Source organism: Dermochelys coriacea, chromosome 14, assembly GCF_009764565.3.
Source record: "Dermochelys coriacea isolate rDerCor1 chromosome 14, rDerCor1.pri.v4, whole genome shotgun sequence".
Taxonomy (NCBI): domain Eukaryota; kingdom Metazoa; phylum Chordata; order Testudines; family Dermochelyidae; genus Dermochelys; species Dermochelys coriacea.
Window position 1 is genome coordinate 16,636,672 of NC_050081.1, and position 22,736 is coordinate 16,659,407.

The following is a 22,736-nucleotide window of genomic DNA, read 5'->3' on the forward strand; positions in this document are numbered from 1 at the left end:
TACATAAGAACAGCCATATTGGGTCAGACCAATGGTCCATCTAGCCCAGTATCCTGTCTTCCGACAGTGGCCAGTGTCACTGCCAGATGCTTCGGAGGGAATGAATAGAACAGGGCAATTATCAAGTGAGCCCTGTTGTCCAGTCCCAGCTTCTGGCTGTCAGAGATTTAGGGACACCTGGAACATGGGGTTGCGTCCTGACCATCTTGGCTAATAGCCATTGATAGAGCTGTCCTCCATGAACTTATCTAACCCTTTTTTGAACCCAGTTATACTTGTGACCTTCACAACATTCTCTGTCAACGAGTTCAACAGGTTGACTGTGCGTTGTGTGAAGAAGTACTTCCTTTTGTTTATTTTAAACCTGCTGCTTATTAATTTCATTGGGTGACCCCTGGTTCTTATGTTATGTGAAGGGGTAAATAACACTTCCTCCATTCACTTTCTCCACACTATTTGTCACTTTATAGACCTCTATCATATTGTCTTTTTTCTAAGCTGACCAGTCCCAGATTTTTTCCTCTCTCCTTGTACCGAAGCTGTTCCATACCCCAATCATATCTGTTTCCCAACTCTGTACCTTTTCCAATTCTAATACATATTTTTAAGATGGGGCAACCAGAACTGCATGCAGTATTCAACGTGTGTGCATGCCATGAATTTATATAGTGGCATTATTATATTTTCTGTCTTATTATCTATCCCTTTCTTAATCGTTCATAACATCCTGTTAGCTTTTTTGACTGCTAGTGCGCATTCAGCAGATATGTTCAGAAAACTATCCACAATGACTCCAAGATTTCTTTCTTGAGTGGCAACAGCTCATTTAGACCCTGTCAGGGTTCCCTCCCCACTCTGAACTCTAGGGCACAGATGTGGGGACCCGCATGAAAGACCCCCTAAGCTTATTTCTACTAGCTTAGGTTAAAAACTTCCCCAAGGCACAAATTCCTTTTGTTCTTGGACGGTATGCTGCCACCACCAAGTGATTTAAACAAACATTCAAGGAGGGCCACCTGGAGTCCTATCTCCCCCAAAATATCCTCCCAAGCCCTTACACCCCCTTCCCTGAGGAGGCTTGAGAATAATATCCTAACCAATTGTTTACAAAGTGAGCACAGACCCCTTGGGTCTACAGGACACTGAAAAATCAATCCAGTTCTTAAAAGAAGAATTTTATTTAAAGAAAAGGTGAAAGAATCACCTCTGCAAAATCAGGATGGAAGATAACTTTACAGGGTAACAAAAGATTCACAAACACAGAGAAGCTCCCTCTAGGCTTAGTTTCAAAATTACAAAAACCAGGAATAAACCTCCCTCTAGCAAAGGGAAAATTCACAAGCTAAAAACAAAAGATAATCTAACACATCTTGCCTTATTTACTTACTCTTTTTGCAATATTGAGGTTCATTTTAGGATGATTTTAGGAGGAGTTTTCTTACCTGATGCTTCTCTGCTTCCCCAAAGAACACACAAACAAAGAGCACAAACAAAGCCCCCCAATTTGAAAGTATCTTTTTTCCCCATTGGTCCTTTTGGTCAGGTGCCAACCAGGTTATTTGAGCTTCTAAATCCCTTACAGGTAAGAAGGTATTCTAGGCTACCGTTAGCTGTATGGTTATGACAGACCCCATCATTTTGTATATTTAGTTGGGATTACTTCTTCCAAAGTGCACTACCTTGTATTTAGCAATACTGAATTTCATCTGCCATTTTGTTGCCCAGTCACCCAGTTTTGTGAGATCCCTTTGTAACTCTTCGCAGTCGGCTTTGGACTTAACCATCTTGAGTAATTTTGTATCATCTGCAAATTTTGCCACTTCCCTATTTACCCCCTTTTCCTGATCATTTACGAATATTTTAAACAGTACTGATCCCAGTAGAGAACCCTGGGGGTTGGGGACGACACTGCTATTTACCTCTCTCCGCTGTGAAAACTGACCATTTATTCCTACCTTTTGTTTCCTAACCTTTAAACAGTTACTGATCCAGAAGAGGACCTTCCCTCTTATCCCAAGACTGATTACTTTGTTTGACAGCCTTGGGTGAGGGACTTTGTCAAAGGCTTTTTAAATGTGCAAATACACTATATCCACTAGATCACCCCTGTCATGCTTATTGACTCCCTCAAACAATTCTCATAGATCGGGGAGGCATGATTTCCCTTTACAAAAGCCACTTTGACTCTTCCCCAACATATCATGTTCATTTCTGTGTCTGGTAATTCTGTGCTTTACAATAGTTTCAGCCAGTTTGCCCAGTACTGAAGTTAGGCTTACCAACCTATAATTGCCAGGATCACCTCTGGAACCTCTTAAAAATCAGTGTCACATTAGCTATTCTCCAGTCTCTGGTACAGAGATTTAAGCGACAGGTTACATACCACAGTTAGTAGTTCTGCAATTTCATATTTGAGTTCTTTCAGAACTCCTGGGTGAATTTCATAGATACTAAGGTCAGAAGGGACCATTCTGATCATCTAGTCCGACCTCCTGTACAAGGCAGGCCACAGAATCTCACCCACCCACTCCTATGAAAAACCTCACCTATGTCTGAGCTATTGAAGTCCTCAAATCGTGGTTTAAAGACTTCAAGGAGCAGAGAAGCCTCCCTCAAGTGACCCGTGCCCCATGCTACAGAGGAAGGTGAAAAACCTCCAGGGCCTCTTCCAATCTGCCCTGGAGGAAAATTCCTTCCCGACCCCAGATATGGCGATCAGCTAAACCCTGAGCATATGGGCATGATTCACCAGCCAGATACTACAGAAAATTCTTTTCTGGGTAACTCAGATCCCATCCATCTAATATCCCATCTCAGGGGATTAGGCCTATTTACCCTGAATATTTAAAGATCAGGTCCTGGTGACTTATTATTGTTTAATTTATCAATTTGTTCCAAAACCTCCTTATTGTCACCTAAGTCTGGGGCAGTTCCTCAGATCTATCACCTTAAAGAGAATGGTTCAGGTATGGGAATCTCCCTCACACTCTCTGTAGCGAAGACTAATGCAAAGAACTAATTTAGCTTCTCTGCCACAGCCTTGTCTTCCCTGAGTGCTCCTTTAGCACCTCAATCACCCAGTGGCAACACTGATTGTTTGGCAGGCTTCCTGCTTCTGATGTACTTAAAAATTTGCTGCTAGTTTGTGTGTCCTTTGCTAGTTACTCTTCAAATTCTTTTTCGGCCTGCCTAATTATGCTTTTACACTTGCCAGAGTTTTTGCTCCCTTCTATTTTCCTCCCTATGATTTGACTTCCAATTTTTAGAGGATGTCTTTTTGCCTCAACTGCCTCTTTTACTCACTCTGTTGTTTAGCCATGGTGGCATTTTTTTTGTCCTTGTACTGTTTTTTTTTTTTAATTTGGGGTATATACATTTAATTGGAGCCTTTATGGTGTTTTTAAAGCGTTTCCATGCGGCTTGCAGGCATTTCACTCTTGTGGTTGTTCCTTTTCATTTAATTTCCATTTAACTAGTTTTCTTATTTTTGTGTAGTTCCCCTTTTTGAAGCTAAATGCTACTGTGGTGGGTTTCTTTGGTATTTCCCCCTATAGGAACATTAAATTTAATCACATTATGGCATTACCAAGTAGTTCAATTATATTCCCATCTTGTACCAGATCTTGCTTTCCATTTAGGATTAAATCAAGAACTGCCTCTCCCTTTGTGGGTTCCAGGACTAGTTGCGCCAAAAAGCACTTATTAATAGTGTCTAGTAATTTTATTTCTGCATCCCATCCTTAGGTGACATGTTCCCTGTTTTTGTAGTATTTCACAATCACCATTACCATCCTGGTCAGGTGGTTGGTAGTATATTCCTATGGCTATACTCTTACTATTAAGCATGGAATTTTTAATCCACAGAGAGTCTATGGTACAGTTTGAGCATTTAAAATTTTAGTATATTTGACTCTGCTTTCTTTCACATACAATGTCACTCCCCCACCAGCATGACTTACTCGGTCATTCCTATGTATTTTGTACCCTAGTATTACTGTGTCCCATTGATTATCATCTTTTCACCAAATTTCTGTGATGCCGGTTATGTCAATATCCTCATTTAATACCAGGCACTCAAGTTCACCAACCTCAGTATTTAGACTTCTAGCGTTTGTGCACAAGCACTTATATAATGTGTCCATATTCAGCTGTCTGCCTTTGTGTGATGTAATTGAATTGGATTCTTTTGTTTGAATGTTTCTCTTCAGTTCCTACATGCACTTTATCAGCTTCTATCCCTCTCCTCTTTACCAGGATACAGAAGGCCCCCTTTAATAAATTTATGGCTTAGCTCAGAGGCAGACCCTGAAAGCAGATTACCAGCTATAGTCTCCAGAACACCACAAGCAGAGATATGAAGCTCCCCTAAGAATGGAATTGCACTCCCTGCACCCCCATTTACCCCCACGGCCCTCATCAGTGCCCCGCACTGGGATATTTTGTATTATTTCAGGATGGGGGATGGAGATGCAACAAGATACTTTGAAATAAACCATAAAATGATCCAAATGCGATAAAAGGCCCCTTTTCAAAATGGTACCTTGGGAGCGAACCCTAGACCCCTGTCAAAGCCAGGGCAAGAGTCCCAAGGTGGAATATTTATGACCATTAAGTGTACCACTCTGGATATTTATGCCTTTAAATGACAGCCCAGTCAAAGTAAGCTGCACCCATTCCACCAAGCGCGTCTCACTGGGGAGTCAGCCCAAAGGTATGAGCAGTGGGCCAGTCACTGAGGAACCATGGGGAGGGATCCAGGCCCCAGCCAAGAGCCCCACTGCTCACCCAGACACCCCTGTGGATCCAGCAGAAGGCTACCGTCAGCACCATTCTGGGAAGCCATACCCGAGGAGCGTTTGCCCAGGAAGCTGCCTGCATCGCTCCCTCCCAAAGGACGTGATGAAGACACTGGCTGATGGGGAAGTCCCTACCTGCATCCGAGAGGAATTGTCGCAGCTTGTCGAGGTCGGCGTGGCTACATTTGAATTGCTCCAGGTAGTTTATTTGCTCCTTCAAGGCAGTGTAGAGGTCACTCAGCTGCCTGATCTGGCGCAGCGCTTCCACGGTATCTGAGTAGCGGCTGGAGGCACTGCTGGAGCCGGAGGACTCTCGTGGGGTGGATGAGGTTAGGCGTTTGTCCTTCTCTTGTAAAGGTGATGCCGGGGATGTAACGGCAGAGTAAGGTCCAGGTGGAACTGCAAGCTGGGCTGCTAGAGCTGAGGGACCTGCTGTAGGTGATGTGGGCTGGAATGCTGAAGCGCCTGCTGGGATCCCCAGGTAGCCTGCCTGGATCGCTGGAGCTCCAGGAGGCCCCACTTGGGTCCCTGGGGAACTGGGCCAGGTGCCAGGGAAGCTCGGCTGGATTCCTGGAGCACCTGCCTGGGCCCCGGGGGAGCCTACCTGGGCCTCGGGCGAGCCTGGCTGGGCCCCGGGCTGGGCCCCTGGCTGGGCCCCGGGGATGCCTGGCTGGGCCCCGGGGATGCCTGGCTGGGCCCCTGGCTGGGCCCCGGGGATGCCTGGCTGGGCCCCTGGGATGCCTGGCTGGGCCCCTGGGATGCCTGGCTGGGCCCCTGGCTGGGTCCTGGGGGAGCCTGGCTGGGTCCTGGGGGAGCCTGGCTGGGTCCTGGGGGAGCCTGGCTGGGTTGCTGGAGTGATTGCTTTGGCTTCTGGTGTGCCTGCCCTAGTTCCAGGAGTGCCTGCCTGGGCTGCTGGCTGGACCACTGGCATGCCTGCCCTGGTCCCTTCCTGCATCCCTGGAGTACCAGGTCTGCTGCTGGGAGAGTCAGGTTGGCTCCCTGGAGCCCCTGCCCAGGTTGCGGAGGGTTTTCTGGTTTGGGTGTCCATAACTGAAGCTGGTTGCTCGGCTGGAGAGGGCTGGCCTAGGCTGGGATCCCCAGACTGGGCTTCCTGGAAACCAATGGAATGGGAGCAATTTACTGATGGGCACTAGTTCAAAGTAAATTGTGTGGGGGCGGAAAAGCTGGGATATTCAAAACTTCTGCACTTCAACTGGAAGTAACGCTACCGTCAAATCAGACAGGTCTATTTGGACAGAATGGGCAATGGGACAGGATGTGCCCCCAACTGGCCTTTATATTGAAAGGAAGCAGCAATCCCAAAACGCCCTCTGAAGACCTTGCTGGTTGCTGAACCAATTCCACTAGTGGCTAAGTGTTTCCTAGGAGCCCGCTTTCTAGAGGAGTCTCTGCGATGGGATTCCTAGCAGATATCTGCCCCTCCCTCTCAATTGTGTACGCTTGCCCCTGTCAGTCACACCAGCTACTTCCCACCAGGTATTACAGTTACTCTGTCTGCCAAAACGCCCTCCATAGGAACAACAAGCATTGTGTATGCATGAAAGTCACATGAGCCAGAACTGAAACCCTGCATTGAAGCACACTTGAGCTAAAATGTGTGAGGCTGAGGTGGTGGGACTAGTTGGTATTAGGATCCTGAGCCTAATTCTGTAGTGGGGTCCCCAGGCCAAACCAGAACCCCAGGTCCACTCTCAGGAGCTGGAAATCCAACTCTAGCTCTGGTGGCACAGGCCTATCCCATTCTGAGAAGGTCTGATCACCCTTCTTCACCTCCTAATAGCACCAATACATTCCAGGGACTGTCTTTGGAATGACTGATTCTGGGAATTAGCAGTCACATAAATATGAAATGTCATTCCATGGTAAGGAAATAAATGATTTCTTTTGGAAACTATGCCACCTGCATGCGTCCATATGGAATAACTTTATAGAGTTTCTGACACAGAACAAGAATAGCATGCATTAGGAATATCATGTTGCAATATAGTTGCTTACTATAGAGATTAGCACTGGAACAGAAGTTCCCAATTGACCAATTAACTTGTTGAATTCCCATGGGTTTATTTGCCCTATAGGACATTACCTCCTGTGCCCTGTCTTTATTTTTCTATCTACTCCATACCTACAGAGGGATCTCAGTAGCTAATCTGTGACTCCCACAGAATGGTACATTCATGATGTTGCCACCTTGTATGATCCTATATGAAGTTAATTGTTTGACAGGCATGCTATGAGCCAAATGCTGCCCCTGACCTTCCCTCACAGCCTGTTCATGGAGGTAGGGGTGTATTACAGATGTGTTCAATCAGGCACATTCCTTTGTTAGCTTTGATTTAAGGTTGCTGAAGTACAAACCCCACCAAGGTGATCACTACAAGTTGAAGTCCTCAGTTAAACCAATCTTCACCCACAAGCCTTCCTGTGCGAACATGCTCACAGGCACCTCACCTCCACTACAAGCTCCCTTGCACCTCCAATGAGTACCAATCACAATACACACATGCAGCTATTCTAACCCACTCCCAAGTGCATAACTGTAACTCTGACCACAGCTAAACCGATATATCCTCCACAGATGCAAGTGTGCTGGTAAAGTATACAATATGCTATTTGCACATGATGAAAGAGGAAGTCAAAGCGAAGGGGAGGGTGTTTGCATGTGAATTAGAGTAACAGAATGTATGCATTCTGGGAGAGAAACCGGAGGGGGAGAAGTGGAGATCTGCTCTGATGAACCTCTTGGAAAAGAGCAGGGTTTAGGCCTACATGTGTAAAGTACTCAGTCCTGCTAGCACGATGGCTAGAGCTACGTATGGTACACGGAAACACTGTGCAAGTTCCTCCGCACCTTCCAATTCTCTGCCAAATGCATCTACATTCTGACCCACAACACTTTGCCTTACTCCACTCTAGCATTTCTCCAGCTTGATCATAAGCTACCAATTGTGTCACGGTGTAGGGCTATTTTCTGAGGCTGGCAGTCATCCCTTGGCAACTGCCACCAAATTCATCTTCACTCAGGACTAGCTTTCTAATCAACCCCTATAACACTTGGTGACATCACTGCTAGCTAATCATGAAGATTCACCCAGATTCCCTAGACAGTTAAATGCAACAGGAAGCTGCCCTAGGCCTGCACTCTGGAGACAAGAAAAGGGAAAGAACCAGATCAGTTAGCTCATGTATAAGACATTTTTACCATGCATGGAAAGAAAGGACCAAATTCATGCACTGGGTAAAGTTGATGGGTCAGGGGGGTTACACCAGTGGTTAATTTAGTCCAGTGGCCACTGTAAAATCCTGTAAGTGCATCAATTCCAAGAATGTGAGGCCTCCAAATGACACAAATTACCCTTCTCATACTGTGCTAGTTAGACACTGTGGTGGGGTGGTGGAGCCTTTCCCAAAGTGGTCCCCTCCGTGGCCCCACTCCTGTCACCCTCTTCCCCGTGAAGAGCCTGGGCCCCTCCACCTACCCATGGTGGTGGAGGGGGGGTAGGGGGAGGGGGCGGAGAGCAGCCCAAGCCCATGTCCTCACCCCCCCGGATTCCTCCACTCAGGGCAGATGGAGGGTTGGCAGCACCCCACAGTTGCCCGGGCTCCCTGAGCTAGGCTCCACTTCTGGCCTGGCTGGGAGGTGGAGCCTCAGGGGGATGCGGAGGGACAGGGGTGGGGCTGGTGGTGAAAAGTGGACAGACAAAAAGTGGGAGGGCCATGGCCCCTTGGCCACCCGCCCCCCCCCTCCAGCACCCCTGCACTGGGAAGCCCTGGGTAGGAGTCATACAAGGATTTCCAGTGTTCAGGCATGGCCCCTTGGTGTCAGAGGAATGGCAATCACAAGATGCCATCACAACATGGGGTCAGAGGGCAGGCGGAGGGAAAAGGCCTGGCTGTGTGTTACATCAGAAAAGGCCACATTTAGAGAGAGAAGCCTTGGATGAGAGCCTGATCAAGTGGAACCTTGCATGGCACTGGGGCCTAGAAATGTGAAACGTGACAGAGGTACAGGCTGATCCCTCAAAGCCAGTTCCGGACATCCTGCCCCAGAGAAGAGTGTCTCAGATCGTGTCAAGCCGCACGAAGACTGGAAAAGGTCCAGATTCACAAGATCTCCCTCCCCACTCTATTATGGGGATGTTCAGCAGAGGTAGAGGAAGGGGGCAAACATATTAAGCTCCCCGCTCCCCAGTGCCACCCCTAATTGAAGTTACACTTACAGTGGGTGGGCTCTTGTCTTTGCCTGTCACAAGACAGTCCTCCAGAACTTCCCAGCGCACCATGTTATACATTTCTTCAGGGGAAGGATAGAGGTTTATCCTTCGCTCTAGGTTCCTCTGGAAAGAAAGCAAACCAAAACCAAACAGAGATGACTGTACTTCTGTGGTGCAAGTCTAGGAAGGGACTTAATTCTCTCCTCCATTAACTCTTCAGAGACTAGCAGGCCAGGGATCACCCAAGAAGATAGCTTGACAGAGAATGTATGTTCCCTAAACTGAGCAGCATCCTTGGTTCCATGATGGCGCAGACCCTCCCCATATGTCCATACCACCACTTCTGCAATCGTGGTGTATCAGGGACACTGATACCTAAGCCTTCCTAGTGGAGAAGCGGAGGCTGTAACTCCTCCTATAGAAGCACTGGCATTTCCTGCCCCTAAAGAATCCTCTAGCAAGAGAGGAAGCTGGATGGATTGGGGTGTTTCCTGATGCGTCAGGAGGAAGGAGGACCACAGAAACTCAGGAAGAGACTCATGTGCCTTGCCTCTCAATATATGTGTAATTCCTGTTCCTACTGGAGGTGGTTTGGGACACTTAGCGCTGCTTAGGGCCTGACCGTGAGACATGCTGAGCACTGAAGTCACAGGGAATGAGTTGATCAGCACCTCACAAGATCATAGGCGCTGACTTCTGCTATTGCCAGTGGGTGCTCGCCCCCCCGCCCTGTCCCTGGCCCCGCCCCAACTCTATCCTGCCCCGCCCCCTCCCACATCAGCCCTACCCCCATTCCAACAACTCTACCCTCTCCCTGACCCTATTCCGACTCCTTCCCCAAATCCCTGCCATGGTCCCGCCTCTTCTCCGCCTCCTCCTTGAGTATGCCACGTTCCCACTCCTCCTCTCTCCCTCCCGGAGCAAGCACTGGGAGGTAGGTGGAGGAGCGGGGATGCGGCACACTCAGGGGAGGAGGCAGAGGTGGGGGGGCTGGGAGGGGAGCTTGGCTGCTGGTGGATGCAGAGCACCCACTAATTTTTCCCTGTGAGTGCTCCAGCCCTGGAGCACCCACTGAGTCTGTGCCTATGCTCAGGATCAGGTCCTTCCTGGTCCAAGTAGCTGAGATCTTGACTCAGAGCAGAAGACCTGCGGGGAAGAAATAAAGGAGGAGAAGCTAGGGATTTCAGTGAAGATCAGCACCCGAAAAGGAGGAGTCAGGGAATGAGAATTGGGGCCCTGGGGGTGCCTTGGCAATTCATATGCAAATCGTTCCCCTCAGAGACATACCATATCACTATCCAAGTTCTTCTGATCAGCGATGCAGGTCTGCAGTCGATTGCCAATCTCCTGGGTATCCAGTTGTAAATTCTTGCAAGAGAAGAGAGTTTAGTTAATCTCCTACAGTCTGGTGTGTGTGTGATTGCCTTTAAAAAGGAAGATGGCCAATTCAGACTTAGATCCAAAATGTAGGGGGGGTTGTGTGAGCGCACATGTGCAAGCACACACCGGCACACCCATACTGTGTGTGTGCGCATTTATATTGCCCCCTCCAATATCTATTTTCCCTATTTTTGTATTTCAAGGGGCAGTGGCATCAGCTTGCAATACAGTCTGTTTCAAAACCTGAGTGACATGCCCTTTGGTGCCCCTGCCAAATTGTGGGTTTACAATCCCATTTTCCTATCTTTTAAACGTTTTCCCTCTCTGCTGTTGCTCTGTGAAAGTCATGCAAGCAAGAAGGGAAGAAACTGACTGTTTGTTCTTACGGAGTGGGGAAAAGTTTGCAAAATAATGCAAAATAAACTGAAGGAGCAAGCAAAAAAACCCCACTTTGCTCTAGTCTATTTCAATTCTAGTAATCTTGGGAGTTATTGTTAACTGGAAAGGGTCTAAAAAATTCTGACAGGAATGGGATGCTTAAGTCGATGGTGTACCTTTAAAAATATTTCTTCCTCCAGTACTGGAAACTCAACACAAGAACTTTGTTCTAGTGCATCAAACGGGCCATAAACAGAAAGCAAAACTGAGAAGATTATTTTTTGCACATCACTCACCTTAATTAAAGAGCGTATGTTCTGAAAAACATATTAAGAACTCAGTCTGACAAAGCCTTCTTCAGGCAAGTGAAGGGGCTGATGTGAGCGAATGTTTGCAGAATCAGGCCTCTGATTTGTAAAGATCTTTCAGTTTTGATCTAAAGTGGTATTAAAAACCCAGGAAAGAGTGTGATATTTATAAATGTGGTTTTCTGTCTTGGTCATATCCCTTTAAGCACAACATGTAGGTAAAACACTTGAAACTTGAAGCTCTGACTTCAGTTCATTGTGTTGTATATGATGGGGATTGGGGTGGGCACCAATTAAATGGAAAAGGTCACCATGAAAAACCCTGAAAGCCCAGCACTATGGGTCTGATCCACAGCCCACTGAAGTCAATAGAAAGACCCTCATAGATCAGTTTCCTATTTACTACAGGAAAGTGGGTTTTTCAAGCCCCACTTGTTGAAGCTGAAGAAGCAAGTATTCAGAAGAGACTGGAAAGGTAAGAGCGGGTGGGCTGGGGAAGTGGAATAGGAAGGGTGTTCCAGTCCTGTGTTGCAGGGGACACTGGGGCTGGGCACATCAGTGGCAAATCAGAGAGGGTTGTGATAAGGGACTAGGTCAGAGAGGTAGGTTGGGCTGGCCCCAGTCACACAGGATGGGGTCTGGGAGGCAAGTGCCTATTCTCTCGGATAGAGCATGCTTTTGGGGCTAAACACACACAGTAAAGGCTCAGCCTTGGCATCCACTTAGCTTTTGTTTCCCTGTACTCTAGGAAACGAGATGTTTACTGCTTCCCCACAGCCCCCCTCCCTTCCCGCAAGGCTCATGGGAAAAGGCAGCTTGCCAAGTTGCAAAAGGAATAAGCTCTTGCGGCTGGCTAGATCCTCAGGGAAGCTAGCATGTTTTGCAAGCGTTCCTGCAGATGGCCACCCTGAGGATCCCTGAAGGTACAAGGAGTAAGCTGGGCACTGACAGGCTCTGCTGCCTCCCTGTGGGCGGCACCACAAGATTCAGACTCTCCCCCACCTGGTAACAATCCCTCGGTTGGCAGAGACCTATGGCCGGCACGAGGCAAGTGGGAGCTCCCCCTGGCCTTGCTAGAATGATTTACCTGCTGAGAGTTCTCGCTCACCATTGACATGGAATGATGGCTCCCTGTCTTAGTCCTTCAAGGGGTGTGGTCAGGTGCCCTGTCCTGGATCCCATGCTGGGCTCCTTTATCTATCTAACTCCCCCAGCAGTTAACAGGGGATTGGCTCTTCCTCACCCCTTCCCTGTGATAAATACCCCCTCACATTTCAATGCTCTTTCTCAGCCCCTCTGCCAGTGGGGCTCCTCCTGAGCCCCTGGATGGATTCTAAAGCTGCCCCGCCCTGGTGGAACTGGCAGGAGAAGGCAGCAGTGACACAAAGGTGAATGTTTCTCAATCCCACCTGCCCCATGGGCACCTGTGGACAGGAACTCCGCAGACTCACGTCACACCCATCAGGCATGTTTGTCACCTCACTGGGATCCCTTGTGGGGGTCCTGAGCGCTGAATTTTTACCTCCTGGCTGCAGCATCAGCTCATGTTACCTGGGCCAGGCAATTGGCTCTGCTGTTACAGGCCTGGCCACCCAGCATGGCTTCCCCAGGCCCTGGGAGTACAAACCCCATTACCTCTGCTCTGGCGTTGGTTAACTCCTGGGCGGAGTGCTCGGGAACAGTAACAAGGCTCTAGGGAAGGGAAGGCCTGAGAGTGCAGGTGAGCCCAATGCACGACTCCCCCACCCGTTACTCCCCAGCCACATCGACTCAACCACGCAGTTGGTGTGCAGGGCTGGCACACAGCTCTGTCTGAATAGCCAGCTCCCCAATGCCCATGCACAACTCAGTTCTGACTTGCATCCCGTCCTGCTGTCCCAGGCCTGGGCTCCCCACGAGCCATACTGCTGACGGACTTCAGCCCCAGCATCCCCTGCTATTCCCTTCCTAGCTCTGCCGATGCGTCTCAGTCCCAGCAAGCAGATCCAATGCCTCCTGCCATCCCTGGCCAGCTTAGCTATCGGCTGTTTTTGCACATGGAGCATCTGTCCTCTGGCAGCATCTCCTGCTCCTTCGCCTTGTCCCATGCCACAGACACCGCACGGGTCTTTTAATTGAGGAGGCCAATGTGCAAGCAAAATGAGATATTTTACATGGTCAGCTATGGATTCTCCCCCCCCCCGTCTCTCCCCAGAGCAACCCCCTGCCTGCCCTTTCCTGGTATTAGAGTAATAGGGAGCAGACCTAAGGATACAAACTGGTCTTCAGTGCAATTCCCACAGGAGAGGAAAGGTCAGCCAGTCCCTTGTGTCTGCTCTGACCGCATTACCGCAGACAGAGAGGGAGGGAGAGGAGACATTCTCCCCTACATGTGCTGAGGGGGAACAGTATGTTCTTATGGGACACTTACATTAGAGCATGCTGATCTGCTGCACATAAGCCAGGCATAGTCCCGGCCCAAGCAGTTTGCATTCTAAGTTACCTCCAAAACACAGGAGGGATGGGGAATACTAGCTCATAAAGGCTTGGGGAGTAGCGAGAAGAGAAATCAGGGGGACGGGGACTGCGTTAACTCCCCTTTGGGTTGAGTGCTGCTCGTGGCAGGAGGGAGAGCCCCGCTGTGGGTGTGTGACACAAGGGTAGCCCAGGTGGTGGGGGACAGGGAGGGCTCAATGCATACAGCAAGAGGGACTAGGGGATGTCAGTGCCTCAGGGGTGGAAGGAGAAGGCTTGGCGCTCCCCTCACCAGTGAGTGTGACCAGGCCAGCTCTGTTCTGTGGGCAAGGGCCACACTCACCAAGTCAAGTTTCTCCTTGATGTTTTGGAGGTCCTCGTTCATATGGAAATTAGCCAACTTCATGTCATTGACCTCATTCAGCAGATCCTGGAACAGAGCCATGGCCTGGAACAGAGAGGGGAGCGAATTTAGGGCCACAAGAATACCTAGTACGCCACAGTGAGGATGCTCAGAGAGGCCATGGGGCTTAACAAATCGGACAAGGGGCAGGGAGCTATCATTCCCGGCTCTGCCACCGACTGGCTGTGTGACCTGCGGCAAGGCACTCCTCTGTCTGTCTCAGTTTCCTCAGCTTTATAATAAGCAGGGAGAATAATATCCACCTATCTGACTGAGAGAGCCAGGAGATGGACCCTCTTAGGCGAGCTCCAGCTGCCAACGGAGTGTGGACAGTGGCGAGGGGCTTGCCAGGGAGCCAGCTTAAACCGGTGGGAGCTGGGGCCATAAGCTTCCAGAACAGAACACAGCAGCTCCACCCAGAGCATCCTTCCCAACAGGGAGCTGGACACAGGGAGGGGCTCAGCAGAGCTTCTCTCTTTTTACTCCCCAAGTAAATAACAGCTTATAATGCATACATTAATTAAGCCTGGCAGCTCCACACCTCCAGGCAGACCAAGGATCTGCTAGATTAACCGAAAGGGTTAAATGAAAGCACCAGCCTGGCCCTCCTCCCACCACTCTCCCAGTCAGCACATTTCCAGACAGGGGGTAAATATCATTGCATTGGGTACCTAACTGAGTGTGAACAGATCAAGTGCAGACATGCCCTGAGGTCTATGCCAGGAGACCGTGATGTGTGAGCATTCACTGTTCATTAGCTTGCTACCTTCCCATTTTAGCTTGGACTCTGCAGACTTCTCCTTCCAGATTTGGGTACTATACGCTTCTCCCTCTGGCACTGTTGTCATGCCCACACAATACCCTTATTCGATAGCTTTTGCCACAAAACCTGCCTCTGATATACAAATAGTGGGATCAAAAACTTCACCGATGCTGTGCTCAACAGCTGGTGCCAAATACCAGTGAGTGGGCTTAACTATTCATTAGCTGGATTTAGCCTGTTCACACAGTGCACTTGACCATAGCAGACTCAAACCAGGACTCTCACAGTAAAAAGGCAACATCTGCTACAGTAGCTCCATCTCATGGTTAGAGCAGGGGGACAGGAGATTTGGGCTATGCCACAAACTCACCAAACAGCTTGCCAAAGGCCACACAATCTCCTCGTGCCTCAGTTTCTTCATCTGTAAAACGGAGATAGTGATATTTACCTACAGCCATGAGGCAATGATGTTCGGAAAGCACTTTGAGATCAGCTGGAAGCTGCTGGGGATGTTGCAAAGTATAGAAACAGACTGTGCTAAGCTGCTCGCAGCTGGAAGCTGTTCTCAGTATAAAATATGCCAAGTTACGTGAGTTGCCCTCACCTCACCGCCTCCGACCTGGATAGTAAATGACCCAGGCCACAGTGTTGTTGGCACTGTCCCGCTTTCCCTCTGCCAGTGGACTGGATGCCCGCCTCTCCTTGGAGCTCCAGCGTTAGAGGGTTGTTCCCTTTGAATCCCATTAACGGAGGCTCTCAGCTGTGCAGATCTTTAGTAGAACATTGATCAGAGATCAACCACTCCACTGGCCCTGTTATTAACAAGCAAAGTTCTACAACAACACTGTGCATCCACATAGCATTGCTCAGTGCGGTGTCTCCCAGTGATTTACAAACAGCCTCATTTCATCCCTGCCAAGCACAGAGGATATTATCCTCCATTTTACAGATGGGCAAAATGAAGCAACAAGAGGGTCAACTGACTTGCTCAAGGTCACATGATGACTCAGAGGCAAAAGCAGGAATGGAACCCAGGTGTCCGGACACACGTTCTAAATATTAGAGCCCCCCCCGTCTCCCGATTAATGCTGAGCACTTCTGAAGATTAAAATGGCCAGGTATTAGATACATACCTATGACAAAAAAAGATGATTAAACAACAGGAGAAACTGGAGAGTTACATTCCCTAGGGCTGGAGGAAGATCCACTTACTCAAAGTGGTGAGCAGTTACCCATGTGGGTAGCCAATTCACAAAAACTATTCATCCTTTGCAGTCCCACTTAAACTCTCAAAATAAAACGTAAGTTGCGCATAGGTCTTGTGCTGGGCCTGCTGCATGGGCTTGAGTTCCACCCCATGTATGGGGCTTACAAACTGGCCTCACAATACCTGGAAATTCCAATCTCTTGACCAGAAAATTTGTTTTCTTTTATCTTGGGTTCTGTGCTGTCACCCATCACTCACACTGATGTTTTATTTCCATTAAGTCAGCACAAGTAGGATCAATCCACAAAACCATTTAAAAAAAGAAAAAGTCAGGCCCAGTCCTACAAGGTGCTGAGCATTCACAATTCTCGTTGGCTTCACTGAGGATGCTCACCCAGCAGCCGGCTCTCTGTGCCTCACAGAATGGGGCCCTTATTTCCTAGCTGAAATATTGTTCTTGGATCAAACCAGTGCCAACCCTGGTTTACACTTAGATGGCTTAAGGCATCAGCGCTGTACTCAAGCTGATGGGAAACATCGACTCTCTCACAAATATTAGATCGTTCAGGAGATGAATTGGAAACCAGAGCCCAGCTCCCACAGATCACAATGGGGATGCTTTGGTTTTTTATTTAACATGACCCTCCCGAAGCAGCACTGGCAAATTATTAAACATTTACGGCCTGCCATATTGGATTGCAGTAACTGTGCTACATGAGCCTGGGTGCTGATGTAATGCCCTGAGAAGGAGCTGTGTATCCACCACAGAAAAGGCTCATTATCTCATCAAAGCAGCTCCTTTTCCCTCCCAATATGCTCCACGAAGGGATGAATAATTCAGCTTTAATCTTGTGGCTCAGCTCTTCCCCTATGACCGCTGCAATTGCTCCTGCTTTGGAGGCATTCTTTGGGCATGGCTTTTCCTTTCACATTTGATCACTATCCTAAAGACAGCCAGCTAGCTCCTGAAGCACGGCTCACTAGGCTCTGCTGGGTACGCGCAAGATACATGTTGGCCGGCCTCCATGACAAGGTCTGCTTCCCATGCTGGTCTAGAGCAGACAGTCCCTGCTTCTAGGGCGACCAGATGTCCTGATTTTATAGGGACAGTCCCAATATTTGGGGATTTTTCTTATATAAGTGCCTATTATCACCCACACTCTGTCCCGATTTTTCATACTTGCTATCTGGTCACCCTACCCACTTCTAAGACTGTCAGTTGCAGCCAATGATTCCGTCAGCAAACACTGCTAATAAGTAGGGGCGGCGTTCTCCACCCCATGCCGCACGAGGCCTATGCATCACCTACGTCCTCAACATAAGGGATGCTAGTCCCGTTGCACAAGGGCCAATTGCCTCCTCAGAGCATGTTCATAACTTTCTCCATCAGGGAATGGCTTCTGTGTTTAGATCACACAAACAGATGTATAAAATATGAGCTACTAATTTTGCACGGCAGGGCACAGAGAGGGAGGTTCACCTATCACAATGTGTTACCCTTGCAGACATGCTATCCGCGCCAGGAGCTCCCTCTTTGCGGCAAACGCTTGCAGCTCTGCAAAAGAGGCAGTACCTAGGAAATTTTAACAGGCCCCCTCTCCCCCCCACCCATGGTGTCACACCCTCTTCACCTATGCCAGAGCTTTGTTTAGACCTGCCAAGGCCATAGCCCAGCAGGCTCCCCAGTTCAGTGTAGGGCTTGGAATGGTCCTAGGCCTAACATGGGACTGTGAGGCCAAGGACCATCCAGGCGCAGCGATCTGGTCCCTAGGCAGCCGAGCACAGATCAGGGAGAGCCCTGTTGACCTGCTCTGGGATGAGACCTAGCAACCAGGTCCTCCCCCCTCCCAAGCACCCTGTACAGGAGAAAGGAAGGGAAAATCCATTGTCCAGTCACAATGGAGAAAAGGAGGAGGGATGGGCTGGGGGGGGAGGGGGAATGTAGGGACTGCAATAATAACCTTGTTGAGCTCCCCGCAAACCCTAAATCCTACCCTGACTCATGCTGCATGAATTTTGAACTGTGATGGGAGCTGGAAGGGCAGAGCACCTCCAATCTACAATAGTCAGTATCCCACTGAATATGCAAGACAGAAGCAGTAGGATAACCAGCACCTGATCCTGTGAGACACTGAAAGCCGTGGGAAATGAGGGCACGCAGCACCTTTGTCCATCTTTTGTCAATATCTGTTTAACTCAGATGCACGAGAAATACCTGGGGGAACAAGAGGTCTCCACTAAAGAGTCAAACCCTTAAACCCTTCGATGAAGGACTTAGAAAGGTCATAATCCACACTGAGGACCTCCAATGAATCCTCTCGCAAAAGCACGGACTTAAACATGTTTGAGATTTCTAAGAGGACGGCAAGCAGAAAAACTCACTTTTTCACCCCCCTCCCCTCGCCCCCAACCCTTCAGATCTTCTTTATCCATACTAAGCAAGCAAAACAGGCCCAATGCCCCCAATTGCCCTCCCCCATTTGAATATTATCTCCCCTTCATCACCACTCCACAAACATTTAATTATCACTTGGCCAACCCTACACATTTAGCTCTATACATCTTCCTTCTGAGTCAGCTCCTCCAGGCCACTGGTCAGTTTTTTGTTCTCCCAATTCCCCCTAGTTTGTAACTGTCCTTCTGGGACTAAGGAACGCAAAGCTGACCCTAGTATCCCAGTTGTGCTACTGTGGCCTGGGGGGAGGGGGGAATATTACGCCTCCCTGTTCCATGACACCTTTGTCCTTTCTATGGTCACAGCATACTGACTGGTCCAGGCTGCACTGCCAGTGCATCCCATGAGTTGGAATGTGCAGAGGTTGCTCTAAGAAGAACAAGTTATTCCTTGTGCCCTCATAAGAGGCCACTTTTCTCCCCTCTTTTTACTCCCCCCGTCCCGATTTTCGATTGCAGCACAGACACTCCCCTTCTGGTGGGGAAATTCCCCAGGACTTTCCCCTAATGAACCTATGCAACATGTTGGTATCCTTGGTCTTAGAACAGAATCATGGGTCTCTCCGGCACACCACTTCAGCTCCTTAGACAGCCTCCCGCCTCTTGGAATGGCAAGAATTAACTTGGCAACACTACAACTCATCCTGACAGAGAGGAGGAAAAGAAAAAAAAGCTAGAATCTGAACTCAAACTGCTTTCAGGGAGCCCCAGGCAATAAGGGGGCTAGCAGCCATCCTGGAGTTGATGCTATTTTCCTACAAGAGGAAGGGCACAAATTACAGCATTTCACATGATTCCTAGTAAGTCAGACAGAACAGCTGTACAGTCTCAGAAAGTCCCCTGCGGTATCTGTGCTGTGGTAGATCTGCCACTAATGCACATGGAGTGGGGAAAGGATCCAAGGGCAGAGGTAAGTCAGGGAACAGAGATGGGGGAAAATATTACTTCCTCGTCCATAAACCTATAGCATCAGATGGCACTAACTTCATCAAGCAAGAGCATATCTGGCAATACATCTGCCATGATTTCAATGCAACCCCTCCCTTCCCTCTGCCCCCTGACTCCAATGGAAACTGTGTGTGTGATCTGACCACAGGGTATGACCCCTCAGAGAGGCACAGGTCCAATTTCTTTGAACGCTATTGGAGTTCTTGAATACAAAATGCCACTTGCAGCAGGGGTGGCAGAAATGGGGGTGCATGTGGGGAGCAGGAACAGGGAAATATTGTGGAAGCAGCTGCCATGAGGCCTGGGAGCTGGGAAGCAGGTAGTGGAACCCATCGGGGCTGGAGTGAGTCAAGGAGCAGGTAGGAACCCCTGGGCTGGGACCTTCCTTCCCAGCTTAGAGCCAGCTGCCTGCTCCCACCCTGCCAAGTGTCAGTACCTCTCCTCACGCCCCGTCTTGTCCCTCTGCCCCCCATTTGCAGGGAGCTTTTCTCCCTCCCTTCCACTTTTCAAGTCTATAGTTTCCTTGTGACCAAAGACATCAAAGCATTTCACTACATTAAATTAAGCACCCAACTACCTGTGAAGTAGGTAAGTGAGATAACCTACAGGTTCTGGATGGGGAAACTGAGGCACGGATCAGCCAAGGGCTGGATTTTTAGAGGTGCTGAGAACCCAGTTCAACTGAAGTGAAGAGGAGCTGCAGGGTCTCAGCACTTTTGAAAGCATCAGGTCCTTGAAGATTTGCTAGAGGTCACATAGACCATATGTAAAGACTGTAGCAGAGCTGGAAACAGAGCACAGAGATCCCACCTCTCCGTGCATGAAACCGTTCTGCCCATTAAAAGCATACAGCGCAACTGGCAATCAGGGCTGACAAGAGGGAGGGAGAGAGGGAACGACTGTACTGGGGCTCCAAACTCAGCCCCTTCCCCCCCCCCCCGCAAATGACTAATGTCTGTGTAAATAAAGAAATGGAAGGGGTGGAGCCCCAACAAACATGATGTACCGGGCCCCCAAACTTCTCTTGATGGGCCTGCTCCCAATTCAGGAGTAGCTCATTTGTCAACACCGTCCAAGGGAGGTCTACACAGATCGCTGACAAAGGACAATGAAAGGTCACAAAGAAGAACACGGGCTCTACGTTCCCTAGACTGAAGATAAGATGAATGAAAACAAGAATACACTCTTTGTTAAAACTATGGCATGCATTAGATGAGCAACCCCTGATCATCCCCATCCAGCACTTTAATTAAATGGGTAGCAGCAATCAGGATTTTACTTCTCTTGCAACCTTAGAGGAATCAGTGCAGAGATGCTCTTGTAAAATTCATGCAACAAGTCACAACTGTAATAAGAACTGCATAACACCTGGTCATGGTTTTCCCTGTTATCCAGCCTTGAAAATACATGCCAGATCACAACCCCCATAACATGCAACGTAAATAACACTGGAGGAAACATGTAAAAGATAATTGGAGGCTGGCCCTGGGGATTCAGAAAATATTTCCCTTCTTATAGTTTAGCTCTAATCCTAACACAGTGAGAGTCTTAAAAATGACTGATTTCTACATGAGAGACAAGGTGGGAGAGGTAATATCTTTTCTTGGCTCAACATCTGTTGGTGAAAGAGAAGCTTTCTAGTTACTCGAGCTCTTCTTCAGGTCATGATTTCCCAGTGTCTTTCATAGGTCCACCAACCTCTCACTGTCCTTCACTTTAGACCCTAATTTACTGTCATTTTGCACGAATTTGGAGTCGTTGCTTATTATTGGAATTATTTATATCAAACTATAAAATAAATAAAATAATACCACCAACCACTAATACAGAACACAGGTCTGGTAATGAGTGCTATATAAGGAACTTAGAGCAATTATCTACTACTTTTCTTTCAAATGACTCAGGACCCTTTAGAAGGGTGGTTATTAACCCAATTTTCTAGGTGGGGAAACTGAGGCACAAAGGGTTTAAACTGAGTGACTTGCTCAAAGTTGCACAGCAAGTTAGTGGCAGAGGCAAGGCTACAGCAAATATTTGCTGATTCTCAGATCTGGGCTCTCGCCACTGGAAATGTTGCCTCCTCACAACTTAAGGAATGGAAAGATTTACCTTGGAGATCCCATTCTCATTAGCTTCTATCTTTTTCTTCATCTGCATCATTTGCCACATGTCAGCCACCGCAGATCCATTCGGAGAGCCGCTCTTGGTCCTCTCCAGCAAGTCTGTCCCAGAAGGCAATTTTTCCAGGGCAGCCATTTGCTTCTCAAGTCCTTGAACTTGTTCCCCTATTCCATGGACCTGAGCCTCCACTCCGTGCACCTGAGTCGCCACCCCAACCACCTTGGCCTCCATGCCAGGCACCTGAGCAGCCACCCCAATGACCTTCTTCTCTAAGTCAGCATAGGGCAAGTCTTCTGATGCATCGCATTGGCCCTTCGTCTCTTTCTCCTGCAAAGGCACAGGTTCCAGGGGCTTAGGTTTCTCATCAAGCATCTCTGTTTTGATATCCTGCAGGTTGAGTTGTCTAATGATGGCATGGAGCAAAGTGTGGAGGGCATTAAAATTGACCACCCCGATCTCTGGCGTCCCTATGGAGAGGTCAGCCAATTCTAACAAGCTGATCAGAGCCATTGCCCCCCGACTTAAACTCCTGCCCGGTATCTTATGCAGTTACCTTCTCATTCAAATATAAAGCTGTTTTTTTCCCCCAAATAGATCTAATGACTTGAGCCAATGGGCTCAAATAAGTTTCTCTTCTTCACCTTGCGAGTTACTAAGAAAACAGTTAAAATCAATCCAGGCTGCTCGATCTTCTTCCCACAAGCCCAGCTCAGCTGCACACTCCATCGAATAGCAATTTCCAGGGGAATTTTCCTTCCAGGGACCTCCCCCCCCCGGCCTTTTTAAAGTTATTTATTTATTTACTTAAATTTCCCTCGACCTCTCTAGGTCTGATCCTCTTGCCCCCCGTCCCCTCCCTCCTGGGCTAATGCCCCTGTCTCAGACACGGGCCGCTGCCATGCCTGACTATGGACAGAAGCAGGGCTCAGGCTGCTGGCAGACCAGCCGACCCACCTCCCCTAGAAATCACCAAACCCTCTGACTCGGACCCGCCCCTCTCGCCCTTCCATTGGTTACCGAACACACCGCCCCACCGCCGGATAGGCCACAGCGGCTGCCCATGTGCCTTTGTTTACATCAGCGGGTTCTGATCGCTACATTGTAGCGCCTGGGGTTGCTAGGCAGGGACGCAGCGCCCCCTAGACGTTCTGTGGCTCATTGCGCCTGGAGAAGTAGTTTCCACCCCCCAAACCCTGCACCAATCCAAGGCTGAATTGAAGCGGCTCTGAAAGGCAGGCAGAAGGGCTGGATCCTGGCTTGGCCCCACTCCTGGCCGCATTTGAAAGGCTAGG

The 22,736-nt window shown here is 48.8% G+C and overlaps 1 protein-coding gene across 3 annotated transcripts in view; it reads right to left on the reverse strand.

The window, feature by feature from the left end:
• Positions 1 to 22,390, reverse strand: part of QRICH2 (glutamine rich 2) — a 55,981-nt gene extending 33,591 nt beyond the window's left edge. The window contains exons 1-5 of one of the 3 annotated variants that reach the window (XM_043497285.1): positions 21,433 to 22,390; positions 13,892 to 13,996; positions 10,316 to 10,396; positions 9,035 to 9,151; positions 4,932 to 5,907 (exon numbers count right to left, since the gene is read on the reverse strand). In XM_043497285.1, coding sequence (XP_043353220.1) covers positions 4,932 to 5,907; positions 9,035 to 9,151; positions 10,316 to 10,396; positions 13,892 to 13,996; positions 21,433 to 21,954 — 1,801 coding nt within the window. In that variant the 5' untranslated portion in view covers positions 21,955 to 22,390. The remainder of the gene's footprint in view (positions 1 to 4,931; positions 5,908 to 9,034; positions 9,152 to 10,315; positions 10,397 to 13,891; positions 13,997 to 21,432) is intronic. The other 2 variants (XM_043497286.1, XM_043497287.1) reach the window with 2 other exon arrangements.
• Positions 22,391 to 22,736: the final 346 nt, after the last annotated feature.